The sequence below is a fragment of the Somniosus microcephalus genome, chromosome 6, assembly GCF_052327205.1.
Source record: "Somniosus microcephalus isolate GS21.2 chromosome 6, FLI_Smic_1.0, whole genome shotgun sequence".
NCBI lineage: Eukaryota > Metazoa > Chordata > Chondrichthyes > Squaliformes > Somniosidae > Somniosus > Somniosus microcephalus.
Genome location: NC_140992.1, coordinates 250,846,417 through 250,863,295, shown reverse-complemented (window position 1 = coordinate 250,863,295; position 16,879 = coordinate 250,846,417). Strand labels below are relative to the sequence as shown.

The following is a 16,879-nucleotide window of genomic DNA, read 5'->3' as shown; positions in this document are numbered from 1 at the left end:
TCCTCCGCCTGCTTCACGACAACATGCAAGCCGTGATCCTGACCAACGGTTCCACCACAGACCTAATTCACGTATGAACCGGAGTCAAACAAGGCTGTGTCATCGCACCAACACTCTTCTCGATCTTCCTTGCTGCAATGCGCCATCTCAGCCTCAGTAAGCTCCCCACTGGAGTGGAGCTAATTCACAGAACAAACGGGAAACTGTTCAACCTCCGTCACCTCCAGTCCAGATCCAAGGTCATCCCATCCTCTGTCGTCGAATTACAGTATGCAGACGACGCTTGCGTCTGCGCTCACTCAGAGGTTGAACTCCAAACCATCGTTAACACCTTCACCGAAGCGTACGAGAGCATGGGCCTTACACTAAACATCCGTAAGACAAAGGTCCTCTACCAACCTGCCCCTGCCACACAGTACTGCCCCCCGATTATCAAATTCCACGACAAGGCCTTGGACAACGTGGACCACTTTCCATACCTCGGGAGCTTACTGTCAACAAGGGCAGACGTCGACGATGAAGTCCAACACCGCCTTCAGTGTGCCAGTGCAGTCTTCGGTCGCCTGAGGAAGAGAGTGTTTGAAGACCAGGACCTCAAACCCGGCACTAAGCTCATGCAGTGATACCCGCCCTGCTGCATGCCTCAGAGACATGGACCATGTACAGCAGGCACCTCAAAGCACTGGAGAGGTACCACCAATGCTGCCTCCGCAAGATCCTGCAAATCCATTGGCAGGATAGGCGCACCAACATCAGTGTTCTTGCTCAGGCCAACATCCCCAGCATCGAAGCTTTGACCACGCTCGATCAGCTCTGATGGACAGGTCACATTGTCCGCATGCCCGATACGAGACTCCCAAAACAAGCGCTCTACTCGGAGCTCCGGCGCGGCAAGAGAGCCCCAGGTGGGCAGAGGAAACGCTTCAAGGACACCCTCAAAGCCTCCTTGAAAAAGTGTAACATCCCCACCGACACCTGGGAATCCCTGGCCCAAGACCGCACAAAGTGGAGGAGAAGCATCCGGGAAGGCGCCGAACACCTCGAGTCTCTTTGCCGGGAGCAAGCGGAAGCCAAGCGCATACAGCGGAAGGAGCGCACATCAACCCAAGCACCCCACCCACCCGCCCCTTCAACCACCGTCTGCCCCACCTGTGACAGAGACTGTAGGTCCCGCATTGGACTCATCAGTCACCTTAGAACTCATTTTTAATGTGGAAGCAAGTCATCCTCGGCTCCGAGGGACTGCCTAAGAAGAATGATTGTGTAAAGGACAAAAGCCATGTCTGAGCTTCCCATTCTACATTCCAAATTAAAATCTGCAGTGGAAAATTACACAGAAGGTTTAAATGGGCACAAACCTTAGAAGTGGTAGCTGCTCCTCTACGATGTCCTGTAAAAACTGTCACCAAATAGCGGTACTGGGCAAATGGGTCATTATCAGCAAGTAGTGTTATTTTCACCTTTTTAAAAAAAAGTTAAAGAGAAAGAAAATTAGATAAATAGAACAGTGCTGCAAATATGGTTCTGTTTAAAGTATAGCAAAGTCTTCCTTTAAGAAAGCCACATCGAAAGTCATATAATTTTGACAATGAGAATGTATTAGCTCCTCCCAAGTCTTATACCATTGTGTTCCTTATGCCATCTACATCTAAGATAAGTTTTCTACTGATTGCGTACCCTCACTCCTCTGCACTGATTCTAGCTTTGTTGATTGACTGGAACATGGGAAAGTGAAGAGGCAAGGAGTAAAATTAAGAGTATTATGAGTGCACAAACCACATTATACCAGGATTGATCTCTGCTGAAAATGTTTTATTTAGAACAAATGATACAAGGGCCCCAGTTTCTTAAGAGGTAGCTAATTCAACTCCCAAGTAAGGACAGTTATATTTTTAAACTATTCTATCTATACAATATGCATGTCAGTAGTCCCCATAGTTTTTTCTGCTATCTCATTGCTTATTTTCTACTTTGGGTAATTCACCAATCACAAAAGACAACTAAATACAATCCAGAAAACCAACCAATCACATTCCAGAACCACTCACATCCTACAAAATATAAGTAATCACAATCACAAATGACAACTTAGGCTGTCGCCATGACAGTTGCTCCGAGTTCTCAGACACCAGCCTCAGTGCTCACTCCTGGACCAGCACAGCACCATCCTTAACTCTCTCTCCTGGTCCATTGAAACTGTGAACTCAGTCCTCTCTGCTAGCCTGGTATGGCTCCTGTCTCATTTTTCCCTACGGTCCCAGTGCAGTCCAGCCTCAACCTTTCAGGCTTCATTGCTGTCCTAGCCCAGCGCGACCTTAATTTCTAACCTCACTATTCTCTCCAGCAGAGACACATAGGGACAAATTGCAATGCTTGTCTTGATTGAGAAAATTCTTCAGCTATGAGGTGCAAATGGAAATGGTGTGTGTAAAATAGATGAGCTGTTTAAAATTTAAATATCTTGTTTAAACAGAGAAACACACAATGAGAGAAAATGGACGAAAGACATAGGAGAGAGACGGAGAGATTGGAATTGGAGAGTGAGAAATTAAGGGCTGAATTTTGCCGGTGCTCAGAGTGCAGGTTTGGAGGCGGGTCCGCTGTCAAAATCAAAATGATTGACAGCGGGTTGGGAGCCTGCTCCGAACCCACCTCCATGTAAGTTTCCAAAGTGTCGGGTCTGCGAATTCAGAACAGACCCGACACCAAGCGGTGGGGGAGGCATTTAAGATAGTTAAATGCTTGTTAAGCACTTGTTAACTACTATTTTGCCAGCCTATTTCTATTTTACCACATTTTTAACGAGGTTCACATCGTTCGGAGATCACGTCAGGTAAGTAGGTTGGGTTCTCTATGTCTCCCCATTGCTGTGAATAGGCGACAGCTGCAGAAGTGGTATGAAAGCTACCATTTCACAGCTGTTCACTTTCCAAAGTCAGAAGCTTGAGCCTTCAAGACTTGGAAGACACTTTTGAGCTTTATGCAGTTTGGAAGTGTTTGGAGTAAACTCTCTATCCACTGTCACCTCCTTGGAGCAAGCTCTCTCACCATTGACAGATCACTTCTGTCATCTCAACTTCAGCTACCATCTATTCCAGCAACATCGGTGCCCTTGAAAAAATTTCACCTTGATCCTCTGAATCCCTCCATGATCAGCCCCAATACCAACATCACCAGGCACACCAACACCAACCTTCTCTGCAATCATCTGATGCTGTACAGGACACAGGGCACCAGCACCTGACAACATTGCTGCCCAGGAGGCCAGCGTTGGCATCACCATGGCCAGATTTACTTCACTTGATGCTGTACACCCTGGCTGTCACATGATGCACCAGGTTGACACTACCCCACACCAACACCTAAAGCATCCCTATAATGTCCAAGCCATTCCTTTCACACTCTTCACATTTGTGGGGGCGGGGTTATGTCTCAACATTCACTGGAACTCACTAAGACACTTCCAAAGGTGAGCACAGATCTGCCTAATAAGGCAAAGTGTCGAAAATAAAGATTTCAACGTTTGACAACACATTAACAGAAAATTTACATGACCATTGGCTAAAACACCCAAGTGCCTACCCTTGTGTGTTGTTAGGTATGATTGGACTAAGATGAGGGTGAGTGTGAGGGGTGGCTAGTGAGATGGGGAAGTGATAATGTAGATAGAGAGGGATGGGTGGAGGTGTAAGGTAAGTTGGTGTGAGTATGGATGTACAGGAATAGGGTAGGGAAGGCAGAGTTATGGGGATGTGATGAGAGGCACAGCAGGATGAGGTTGAGTGTTGCTTTGCAGTAATGTGTCGTGATCTACTGAGATCATTGAAAGGTTTGTGCCACTGCAGCCTGGTCCTCCTGACAACACCCCTGCTTGTGCCCTCCTGTGCAATGTGCAACCAGGCTGTGTTGATCTCCTGGGGAGGTCTCTTCCGCCCTTGGAAGGAAAGAGAACCTCCCTGCATGCTGCATATGGAGGGAGTCATGCGAGAGCCTAGGTGCAACCGTCCACCTTTGTGCAGTGCTTGTCAGTGTTTGCAGCACCTCAATGCTGTAGAACACTGACAGCACAACTGTCAAAATGAATGTGGACATGGCCCCTTTAAGGAAACCAGCTGATGACGCGTCATCAGTTTACGTCATCAGACCCGCTTCCGTTTAATTGGCCGGGAACCCCGCAGGGCGGGCTTAACAAGCCCAATCAATGAAAAATCGCCCAGAGTGCGGGCTGGAGCTTGGAGCGGGCTGGGACCGCGACATCAACCCCGGCGCCCCGGACCCACCTCGGTCGGCGAAATCACGGCCTCACTGACTGGATTACAACTCACCTTGGCCATATCTTGCTTATCTTTTCTTCTTGCCCAAACAACAGCAAGAATATAGAGCCCGAAAATGCAGGCAACAGTTGTAACAACCACTGGGTTATCCACAAATGTGGCAAACAGTTCTGCTGTCTTGCTGACATCTACTGCATTGGGCATAACAAAGAAGGAGCTGCTGAAGAAGGTGAGGTGGTTGCACAGGCACTGAGTACTGGTGGTGGTTGTTAAAGGGCCCACCTAAAACACAGAGCAGAAACATGTACAAATATGCACTCACAAACATGCATTTTCCTATTGAGTTTGGTGTGGATAGAATCCTTAAAACTACAGTGGAAGAACGTGAGTGTACGAGAATTAAAGCAATGGATAAGTTTGTAAAACATACACTCCAACAAATGGTTACCTAAATTTGATTTGTAATCTTTTTGTTACTGATCTTCATTCATTTTAACTCAGTTCTTACATTTGGAAACATCTTTATGGCTAATCTGACAGGTTAATTATTATACATTAATACTGCTCAAATCATCCAGATGCAAGAGAATATAACAGCTAGGCCAATATTTGTTGAGAAGAGAGATTGAAGATGATCGTGCTTGATTTTTTTCAGGGGAGGTAAGGTGATAGGATGATAGATTTTAGTTAGGCAAGGCTTACTGAACCAAGGCGGGTAGATGGAGTTAAAATACAGATTAGCCTTGATCTAAACGATTGGCAGAACAGGTTCAAGGGGCTGAATAGCCTACTCCTGTTCTCCTAGGGGAAAGAACGTAATGTTCCTTAAAGTATGGGATCAGCAGGTGATGTCGGAAGGGGTTGAGGTGGGGTGAGGGAAGTCTATGATAGAATAATCATGCAGGATGGAACAGGCATCAAGGAGCTAAATGATGTCACTCCAGACATTGGGCCGGATTTTCTGATCGGCGGCTTCCTGCGGGCGGATACCTCCGATCGGAAAAAATCTACGCACTTACCTGCTGGCTCCGTAGGTCCAGAGACTTCTGATCCTGGGCATCTCCACCACGAAATATGCAGAGGCCCAGGTATCCCAGGGGCGCATGCGGCTCGCAAATGTCCCTGGGATCACATGGGCCATGGGGAACCAATCAAAGAAGGGAATCCCCCGTCACACTTTTGACAATTCTCTATGCATAGATCTGTCAAAAGTATGAATGGGGATCTCTTAAAAAACAGTTAAACATCAAATACATTTTTTAAAATCACGTATTTAAAATGAGTTAAAATTATGTTAAGTTAAATATTTTAAACAAAAATTTAATTTTTTGAAAAAAATATTTTTTTACAGGGCTAAAAATAAACTTACAATTTTTAAAAGTATTTTTAAATTATAAATGAGTGAAATTTTTTTTTTTTTTTTTTCAAACTCTTATGCTGGTAAAAGCAGGCCTTCCGCTGCTTTTACCAGGCATAAGATTTTTAAAGGTTTTCAGCGGGCGGAGCTTGTGCAGAAAGCAGAACTCTCCCTCCCGCAGAGGCCCTTCTCCCGGGCAGGCGGAAGATCTGTCAAGAGAATTCTTGACAGATCAGAAGTGCTGGGTTTTAGCACATGCGCTTTGCATGCCTGAAACCAGCACTTGCGAGGCCCCTACGGGTGCGTACACAGCGCGTACACACCCATGGGGGTTGGAAAATACGGCTCATAAATTGGCCAGAAAAAGCAGTAAACCTGAGGATTGGGAGCAGTTTAGGATTCAACAAAAGAGGACAAAGGGATTAATTAAGAAGGGGAAAATTGAATATGAGAGTAAGCTTGCAGTGAACATAAAAACTGACTGTAAAAGCTTTTATAGATATGTGAAGAGAAAAAGATTGGTGAAGTCAAGCGTAGGTCCCTTGCACTCAGAATCAGGGGAATTTATAATGGGGAACAAAGAAATGGCAGACCAATTAAATACATATTTTGGTTCTGTCTTCACAAAGGAGGACACAAGTAACCTCCCAGAGATGTCAGGGAACATAGGGTCTGATGAAAGGGAGGAACTGAAAGAAATCAGTATTTGTAGGAAAATGGTGTTAGGGAAATTGATGGGATTGAAGGCCGATACATCCCCAGGGCCTGATAATCTACATCCTAGGGTACTTAAGGAAGTGGCCCTAAAAATAGTAGATGCATTGCTGATCATCTTCCAACATTCGATGGAATCTGGAACAGTACCCATGGACTGGAGGGTAGCTAATGTTACCCCACTATTCAAAAAAGGTGGTAGTGAGAAAACGGGGAATTACAGACCGGTAAGCCTGACATCGGTAGTGGGGAAAATGCTGGAGTCCATTATAAAAGATGTAATAGCAGAGCACTTGGAAAACAGTGACAGGATCGGACAAAGTCAACATGGATTTACAAAAGGTAAATCGTGCTTGACTAAGCTACTGGAATTTTTTGAGGATGTAACTGGTAAAATAGTTAAGGGAGAACCAGTGGATGTGGTGTATTTGGACTTTCAGAAGGCTTTTGATAAGGTCCCGCATAAGAGATTAGCGTGTAAAGTTAAGGCACATGGGATTGGGGGCAAGGTATTGACTTGGATAGAGAACTGGTTGGCAGACAGAAAGCAAAGAGTTGGAATAAATGGGTCTTTTTCCGAGTGGCAGGCAGTGACTAGTGGGGTACCGCAGGGATCGGTCCTTGGACCCCAGCTATTCACAATATATATTAATGATCTAGACAAGGGAACTAGATGTAATATCTCCAAATTTACAGACGACACAAAGCTGGGTGGACGTGTGTGCTGTGAGGAGGATGCCGAGAAACTCCAGGATGATTTGGACAGGTTGGGTGATTGGCCTTGGTGAGACCACATCTTGAGTACTGTGTGCAGTTTTGGTCGTCTTATCTGAGGAAGGATGTTCTTGCCATGGAAGGAGTTCAGCAAAAATTCACCAGGCTGATACCTGGGATGGCAGGAATGACGTATGAGGAGAGATTGGGACGATTGGGCTTGTACTCGCTGTAGTTTAGAAGAATGAGGGGGGATCTCATTGAAACTTATAAAATTCTGACAGGACTGGACAGACTAGATGCAGGAAGGATGTTCCCGATGGTCGGGGAGTCCAGAACCAGGGGTCACAGTCTAAGGATAAGGGGTAGGCCATTTAGGACAGAGATTAGGAGAAATTTCTTCTCCCAGAGAGTGGTGAACCTGTGGAATTCTCTACCACAGAATGCAGTAGAGGCCAATTCATTAAATATATTCAAGAAGGAGTTGGATATATTAAGGCTAAAGGGATCAAGGGGTATGGGGAGAAAGCAGGGACCGGGTACTGAAATTGGATGATCAGCCATGATCGAATTGAATGGCGGAGCAGTCTCGAGGGGCCGAATGGCCTACTCCTGCTCCAATCTTCTATGTTTCTATGTTTGTGTTTTTATAACTCCTTTGCCAGTGATGCTCACACAATTAATAAGCTGCTGACCTGACAATCTTAGCGCTCTACTCCACCAAGCCTTTACTTACTTACTGTACTTCGGTAGAATATGATAAATAGAATCATTTCAAAGGGATCTCGGAGTACAAATACACAAATCACTAAAAGTTGTGACACAGGTTAGCAAGGCCATAAAAAATACAAACCGAGCACTAGGGTTTATTTCTAGAGGTATAGAATTGAAAAGTAGGGAAGTTATGCTAAACCTGTATCGAACCTTGGTTAGACCACACTTAGAGTACTGCGTGCAGTTCTGGTGGCCATATTATAAAAAGGATATAGAGGCACTGGAGAGGGTGCAGAGAAGATTTACAAGGATGATACCAGAAATGCGAGGGTATACATATCAGGAAAGGATGAACAGGCTTGGGTCTCTTTTCTCTTGAAAAAAGGCTGAGGGGTGACCTAATAGAAGTCTTTAAAATTATGAAAGGTTTTGATAGAGTGGATACAGAACAATGTTTCCACTTGTGGGGAAGAGCAAAACAAGAGACCATCAATATAAGATAGTCACCAAGAAATCCAATAGGGAATTCAGAAGAAACTTCTTTACCCAGAGAGTGGTGAGAATGTGGAACTCGCTACCACAGGGAGTGGTTGAAGCGAATAGTATAGATGCATTTAAGGGGAGGCTAGACAAGGATATGAGGGAGAAGGGAATAGAGGGTTACGCTGATAGATTTAGATGAGGAAAGACAGGCGGAAGCTCGAGTGGAACATAAATGCCGGCATGGACTGGTTGTGCCATAAATCCTATGTAATCCTTAGTTTCACAGAAACTGTTATTTATACTAAGGTTCTTTCAATATTACTGAGTAAAGGATGTTGGCACTGTAAACTAGTTAAGCAGCGCCATCTACATTTATTCCTCTGCAAGGCCTCAACTACTCAGAAAAGCACTCCCTGTTCCATTGGCGTATTCGGTCAATCATAAAGCTGTGATTGACATTACACAAAGCAGTTTTAAGCTGTGGGCTAAAGTATCTGATTTGGCTAAGAATGTAGTTAGCACTTGATTCAACTATGATGTTTTTAACAGCCATCGATGTGAAGTGGTGGCATGTAAATTCACACAAATGTTATTACTGTCGTGTGTCAGTAGACCTTGAGTTAGCTTACTGTGCTGTTATATTCAATGGATTATATTTGATCACTTATGGGGCACTTTCTTGCTTAATGTAATTTGGGCAACAAGTCTCAAGAACTGCTACAATACAAAGTAAGGGTACTCACCCGACATCCGGATGAACTCCAGTTGCTGTTCACTTCATCCCAGTATACACACTGGGATACAAAGGAAGTGAAGGCCACAGTCATGTTAGTCAGTTGTGAAGAGTTTAGGTCTGGGGCAGGCTTCACAGCCAAATAGTATGTTCCTACTCCATACATCAGCTCAGTGGGAGAAATAAGCCAGGTATATCTTGCAGCTTATTGGGAAAGATGGAGAAGAATATAAACACAAGGACAGTGCAACTTTCATCAACAAAAAAAACCGGTGCTCAAATTTGAATAAAATTCCTGTTGAATAAAAATGTTTGAGTTTGGACAGAGTCAGCTATTTTTCTTTAAGTGCACAAGATAAAGTATTTGTAAATGAATACAACAAAGAAGTCAATTAAACTATGAAATTAAATCTATGTTAATCAGAACTTCCCAACAGAAACACGGTGGAATAGCTGGGGATGTTAACGCGACAGTACCAAACCCAACCCAGTTTGAATTGAACTAGTTTAGTTTTAATCAGGTAAACTATAAAACATGCAAATGCTCTTTTGGTGCGCTGTTAGTGAGGCTTACATGTCAACCTACAACACTTGGAAATGCTGACAAAAAGCTTCAAAAAAACCTGACTCAGCCCTGAAAAAACTGACAAATCAAAATACAATTGGAAACTAGCCCTCAATAAAGACCTATAACCAAGGCCACTGCTTCAAGGTGACTGAATAAGTTAAATTTCTATATGTTATACTTTTTGATCTAAGTTAAGTTACGGTTTCAAGTGTTGACCATTTTGGCTAGATTTAACCAAAACTTGAAATACTGAAGACTGATGATTCATTTTAATCTTATTAATACTAGAAAGCACTTGGAAGGAAAAAAGAACTTTTCAACTTACTGTTCTCCTGTGGCTGTGCTTTCTGAATCTGATAAATTATAAACATCACGTTAACTTGCCTTTTTCTTTTATTGCACAATCTGTTCTAAATATCATATTCCAGACACTAATACAGTAATCGAGCATCTGAGTTTGAGTTTCCAATTCCCAAAGGTTTCAGTAGTTTTCATGTGACCGTATATTTTATTTCAGAAGAATTGAGTTCTTGGGACAGGTTAACGGGTTATGTATCAGTTTTGCATTCCTGGACCTGTTCTTTTAAATGATTACTGTTTAAGATTTACTCAACAAATAATTTGTTTCCCTTGCTCTTACCTCCAGTGTACTTCATATTAGGTAGCTGTGTGGAAACGAGAAAGCTGGTCTCATTGGGTTCCTCTGCATAGTTCAAGTACAGGAGCAGGGCAATGCTTTGCTGAGGTTCCAGGTGAAACAGAAGGGTGCCGCTATCTGAGGTTACATTCACTTGAACGGTGGTAAGATTGCTTACCAGCTTGAATTCAGTCCGATTCTCAAAGGTCACGTTAGATCTAGGAAGTATTATCTGTGATAGAAAACAAGCTATTTTACAATTCAAATGTAAATGTGGTTCCAACATTTAACAGCCCACCTTATTTTCAGTTTATTTTAGTCTTCTGGCAGAGTTTGATTCTGCGCTCTCAATTTCTTCTTTTCTGCTTGTCTCCATTTGCTCCTTCAGAGACAACCCTGCTTTGCCGTTACTTGTTTTAAGGTCACTCGGTAATGAACTAGTTGACGGTCTGAACCTAAATTAAATAATCTATTTTTTTTAATGACAGTTTAAAAATACTTCATGGAACCAATCTCACTCTAATATTACCAGGACTCCCCTTATGGAAATGGAATTCTAAATACAAGTAACTGAAACTAGCCTAGAATTGGACTGAGTGACACACGACAGTAATCTATATTTTATATATTTTTTAAATATTATAATTTTTGCTGAGAGAAATTATCCTGGTATTTACAATTTCCAGCAATACCTTTGGTTAGAAAGGCCTCAGCTGTGGTACATAAGCCTGTAACTTCTCATCGGCGATGCTATTATGCAGCTGTTCAACCATTAAAACCGGAAGTGGGTGGGTTGGAGGTGGGTTTGAGAGTTAATGGCCTGGAATTTACGGGGTCTACGCACAGTGTACGCTGTCGTAAGTGCGGTGAATGGCCCCGCAAGTTCCGGATTTCCACATGCGATGCACATGCATGAAAACCTGGAACTTGCGGCCTGTCAAGGTTTGTCTTGACAGATCCACCGTATCCGTTGTAAATTCACTCTTGCTGGCACAGAGTTGGGCTATTTGCTCAACCACTGCCCAGCGAATACCCATGAAACCCTTATGCCTGGTAAAAGCAGGCATAAGGCCTTCTTTTACCAGCATAAGGGTTAAAATAAATGTTAAAATAAAATGTTTTAAATGATTTAAACATTCACTTACATTTAAAATTAGTTTAGGTAAATTTTGTCCCATTTAAAAATGTTTACATTTATTTTTCAAAAAATTAAATTTTGATTTTATATGTTTAATTAAAGGGTATTTTAATTAATTTTGAACCGGTGATCATTTATTTTTATTTATTAGGTGATTCCTATTATGTTTATGGGGATTCTGTACGTAAATGGAATCTTCATAAGCATAACAGGAATCCCCCTTTGTCATTGGTTGGCCTGGCCCATGTGATCACAGGGACGCTTGCGAACCGCATGCGCCCCTGGGGTGCGTGAGCCTTTATGCAGCCTGCAGGCACAGAATTGCAAGAGTCCGAAGCTCCGGAGACTTAAGAACATAAGAAATAAGAGCAGGAGTAGGCCATACGGTCCCTCGAGCCTGCTCCGCCATTCAATAGGATCATGGCTGAGCATTGACCTCAACTCCACTTTCCCGCCCGATCTCCATATCCCTTGATTCCCCTAGAGTCCAAAAATCGATCTATCTCAGACACAAGATAAGTACATAGTTTTCTTTCGGTTTGGAGGCGTACGCAGGCAGCAAACCTCCGACCGCAATTTCCAGGCCAATATTTGTTTTCTTCCCACCCGTCCCCAACCCACTCGTCCTTGGGGGTTAAAATTACCCCCAAAATGTCAACCTTTTCATTGTTGATGGAGAAAAAGCGAAGCAGTTTGCAGATTCACCTCAATGTCCTCCGACAGATTCCTGACAGGATGAATTGTGCCATCTGCTGACGTCAGTGTCAGACCGCTCACAGCTCCAGAGACTTCATTTTTCCTTGTCCACATGAAAGGATTCAGGGAAAAACTCACCATCTGAACAAAGGTAAAACTTTAGTACTTTCTAAATTTCAATTATGATCAAAGCCACAGGTTTGGGATTTTTAAGGAAGAAAGGAGAAGAATTGCAAAATGGGATCCCAAAAACACCAGTAAAAATCCTGGACTTCATGTAGTAAAAATGGAGGGGTTGATGGTCTTCTCAGGCAGTAGCACACAACCAGAGACAGCAGCCCGTTTTACACTCAGCGGAAGATCGCACAGCAGCCAGAACCAATCAGTGCAGTTGTAATAAATTTATTACTATGGCGAAATCAGAATTTGTTCCTCAAAGTTCTGGGCAATGTAAAGCTGATTGTCATTACAATTGTAAATTGGATCACAAATCTAATCTGGGAGAAAAATCTCAAAATTATTTAGAGGGGAAGGGATGTTGCGGGGCAGTGCTCTTGTTCAAAGTATTTCCACAAATTATTATTTTCTTGCATCAAAGGGGAAGAAATGTTGAAGTCTTAGTAAAGTCATCAAGGTCTGGAAATTCCTGGGGCCTCCTGTGATGTAAACGTGGTGAAGTAGAATCCCTACTTGCCCATGCTCAAAGCTGAAGACCCTTCTAAGATGGAACAGGGTCCTCCTGAAGCCCAAATGAGCTGAAGAATTTTTTTTAAAAAACTCTTCGAATCCCACTGGTGCCACTCTAACTAGAGAACACAATTGATATCTCCGGGATTGATTAATTTACACAACAACAACCTGTATTTATATAGCGCCTTTAATGTAGTAAAACATCCCAGGGCGCTTCACAGGACTGTTTTCAAACAAAATTTAGCGCCGAGCCACATAAGGAGATATTAGGGCAGATGACCAAAAGCTTGGCCAAAGAGGTAGGTTTTAAGGAGCATCTTAAAGGAAGAAAGAGAGGTAGAGAGGCGGTGAGGTTTAGGCAGGGAGTTCCAGAGCTTAGGGCTGGCACAACAGAAGGTGAAGCTTTGGAGCCTTTACTGGCGTGAGTTCCACTGAGGCCTTTGAAGGGCATAATGAAAGGATTTTCCCATAGAAGCTTGGAAACACACCCGAGATGCCCTTACCATGGTGGGGAGCAGGTGGAAGACACACCCACAGCCCCTCACCTGGACTTTAAAGGTCCAGTCTAAATGGGGAAGAGTCCCGACAGAGCCGGGTTCCAACCTATATCCCAGGCACCCACCCTAGGGCCTAAATGTGACTTACACTCTCTCCACCCCCGGAAATTTTGGGCTCAAGTTTCTCACCGACTCGAGGGTTTTTCATGCTGATAAGAAAGTTGATATTTTTTAAACTAAAATCTAAAAAAAATGTTCGGATTTTTATTTTCATTGATAAAATAGGACAGTACTGTACTTTGAAAAAAAAGGGATTCTCTTAGACATTCCTTCCTGCTCTTACACAGATTTGTGTTGAAACACCATTAAAGTGTTCCTCCTTTAGTTGATTAAGGATTGCTACTTCCACGTTAATATAAAGTGGTTTTCGGTGAGCATAACATAAAAGTGGTGGCATAACACAAGAGACTCCAAAGCGCACTGAAGCCGCAAGGTATGGGACCCCCTCCAGGAGACTGCCTCACACCAGTCTGACTTCACACGGAATGCAGTATAACTCCAGTTTTCATCACATTTTTTAAATGATGCCATACTTTTTGATGATTATTTTAAGGAAGCGTTAAAATGTACTTGGTCAGGCACATAACAGCTAATGCATTGTTGAAAGTGAAAGATCCAGCTGATAAATATTTCTTCAGCTTGCCACTGGTTGTGTCCTGTTTTCATGTAGTCCACCTCATTCAGGACACTACTTTCACAAAGGGAAATTGCTTCAATATATTCTAAAAAAGTGAAGTGACAAGAAGGTACTTTGCAATCTGGAGTGTGCTATATAGATGTACTAAATGCAGGAATTCAAGATAGGTTAAATTCATATGATAAATTAAACATTAAGGAAATGAGATTACATTCTCCTGCATTTCTACTGTATTATCAGTTGTTACTGATTTTTTAAAATCATGGTGTTCAGAATATGGTGTTCACAATATAACAAAAGGCTGGTCAAGATTTGAAGGTACTGCATCGGATATTCAACAGGTAACTCTGAAGAACGGTTTCACTCCACGATTGAGTAATCTACTCAGTTCAAAAGTTGTCTGAATACGGAAACTATGGGGGCGATTTTTGTCCCCGTTTTCAGTTGGGAATGGGGCGGTAGTGCTCCAAAAATCGCGGGACTGAATTCACTGCCCAATTCGCGTTGCCTATCTGCCCGCTGGCATTTTCATTGGGGCCGTCACATGGGCAAGCCAGATGCCCAGCTGTTCCAGATGGGAGCCTACTTATAATATGCAAGTTGGGGGTCCTATGCAAGTTTTAGGACCCTGATGCACCATGCACACTCGCCATTGGTACTGGGTATTGAGCAGCCAAGCCCAGCGATCATGGAAGGGCCGCTACAGGCCACTCGCAAACCAGGTGAGTTTCTGTCATTTTTATGGATTTATGAGGGGCTAGGAAGAGCATGTGCGGCTTGTTTGTTGATAGAGTAATTTTCTCAAAAACCACCTTTCATCCTGTGTGCTCCCGTGTACTCATCCATTGCAGTTATTTAACCGACTTTAGGAGCAAATAGAAATTTCATCCATTTGCATTCAAACAGGCACACAAGAGCTATTTAGCTGGTATGGTTTCATTTATGGTATATTGTACTCACCCGCACATCTACTGTGTCCATGTCATCTTTAACATTCAGCGATGGGAATGCAGGGAGAGTGAAGCTTGTCACTGCGGAATCCGAGAGGACGATGGAATTTCCTTCCATGCTGTCTGCCGGGAGCCTTTAAACACAATAAACTGCAGTTCACTTTATGTCAGGCTTTCATTGATAAAAGTTCCTGACATGCTCAACACAAAAAGGGAAATTCATAATATTTGTCAATGAAACATTAATAATTCCTAGGTTTTTAATAACACCGTTCAGCTTTTTATTCTTCCATAACCAGCATTACGTGTAAGTTTGATCATAATTTGTGCCCTTTTCACATGTTGGGCTGTCTAAGGTTCACTTACATTGGCTTCACCTTAGTGGATAATCTTTGGCACAGAAATTAGTCTTGGGCAGTAGTGAGAACCATGTGATATCATTGGCCGCCCGTTATACTCCCCGCCCAATATTCAGTTCCACTGACTGTAACAGAATTGAATATAAAGTGGGACGTCTAACAGGTGGCCAGTGAGATACCATCCGTATCGTGCTACCGCCCCAGACAAATTTCGACCCTGTTATGTTCTTAATTTATCCATTGATGTAAAAAGACTACTGAGCACTTGGTTTGAGTATAAAACAAGGCTTTAATCAACTGTTTCACAACCATGAGATTCTAGTTACATCACTAGTTCCTGGTTACAGAAACATCCTGAGAAAGCTGGGCCCACGCCAGAGTATTTATACTCCTTGGACGGCGCTACCAGCTGGCCGCCCAGTGTTACTTCATGAGTCATGATAAGATTCATGACACCCATTAAATCCGCATTGTTAAAAGTTTGTTCAGACATATGCATTGTGCCAGAAATTTGGGTTGGAGGTTTCCCGCGGGTGCAAGCCTCCGACCTGCACTTACCTAGCGTGCCGGCCATTGTGCTGTGGGCCCGCGTGGGATTCCGATCCTGGGCCTGCTCCAACTGCCGGCGCGCAGTGCTTGCGTATCCCAGGGGCGCAGTTAGTTCGAAGCGTCCCCTGGGACCACGTGGGCCATGGAGAGCCAATCGTAGCAGGGAATCTCTATTCATAGATTTGACAGGAAGACCTGTTAAATCTATGAATACAGTTCGGCCCCAACTCTTCAGTAATATTTCTGCACCAGCTCTGAACAGAACTCCCTTTCTTCTTTTTAAATTACACAGCGTTGTATTAAAGGTGCTCTACGCTTTCATCTTGTTTAATATCTCGCCTTGCTGCAATTTGTATGAAGGCATAAATTGAAATTCTTTTAAAGGTCTCATTTCTAGCTTGTAACAGATTTTAACCAAGTCTGGAAAATCTATGAAAATCTCTGAGAGTTACAATTCTGCCACAATAACGTGACACTACTTGGAAAATATCGTGGAAGGTTTACTGAAAACCAAAATAGTGGGGTAGAGTTTCCGCTTTGAGTGCAATTGGGAAATTGCACCCAAACTGCACTCAAAATTGTGCTACTTAGGATTATAGTTCAGGTTTACCAATAAAATTCATTTAGATAACCACAAATGTAAAATCTTTCATGAACCAGCACAATCAGGCAGCGTAATAAAACATAATTGTTACTTTTTTTCTCTTTCCATTAAGAAGTATTTCTTGACATATTTAAGAGCATTGGTAAGCTGGTGCATGTAATGATCAATAACATGTCATTCTATAGTGGACACTAGGTGGAGCCGTAGAGCTGTGTAGAGCTATATATAGCTGTATGTATAAGACTACACTACCCAGCTGTATGTATATTAAGACTACATTACCCATGAGGCACTAGGCTACCCACAAGGCAGTAGTCAAGATGGCAGCCTGCACACAGGAGCACACATGCGGAAGCCTCTACAGATACTGTACCTAGAGAACGTGTACTGAATAAATGACTAGCTAGAAGCTAGCTGTGTTCATAATAAGAATGTCTATTTATTAATGAACATAATAGTGCAGTTTTATTAATACAGCTGAAAATAGGTTTATCACAAAAAATAA

General features: G+C 42.9%; 1 protein-coding gene across 1 annotated transcript in view; it reads right to left on the bottom strand.

Annotated features, from left to right (window-relative positions):
* pkd1l2a (polycystic kidney disease 1 like 2a) overlaps positions 1-16,879 on the bottom strand; it is a 190,539-nt gene that overhangs the window by 78,252 nt on the left and 95,408 nt on the right. Inside the window, exons 20-25 of the mRNA XM_085992056.1 lie at positions 14,873-14,996; positions 12,038-12,169; positions 10,198-10,426; positions 9,000-9,193; positions 4,326-4,556; positions 1,359-1,460 (exon numbers count right to left, since the gene is read on the bottom strand). Of these exons, the coding sequence (XP_085848182.1) occupies positions 1,359-1,460; positions 4,326-4,556; positions 9,000-9,193; positions 10,198-10,426; positions 12,038-12,169; positions 14,873-14,996 (1,012 nt within the window). The remainder of the gene's footprint in view (positions 1-1,358; positions 1,461-4,325; positions 4,557-8,999; positions 9,194-10,197; positions 10,427-12,037; positions 12,170-14,872; positions 14,997-16,879) is intronic.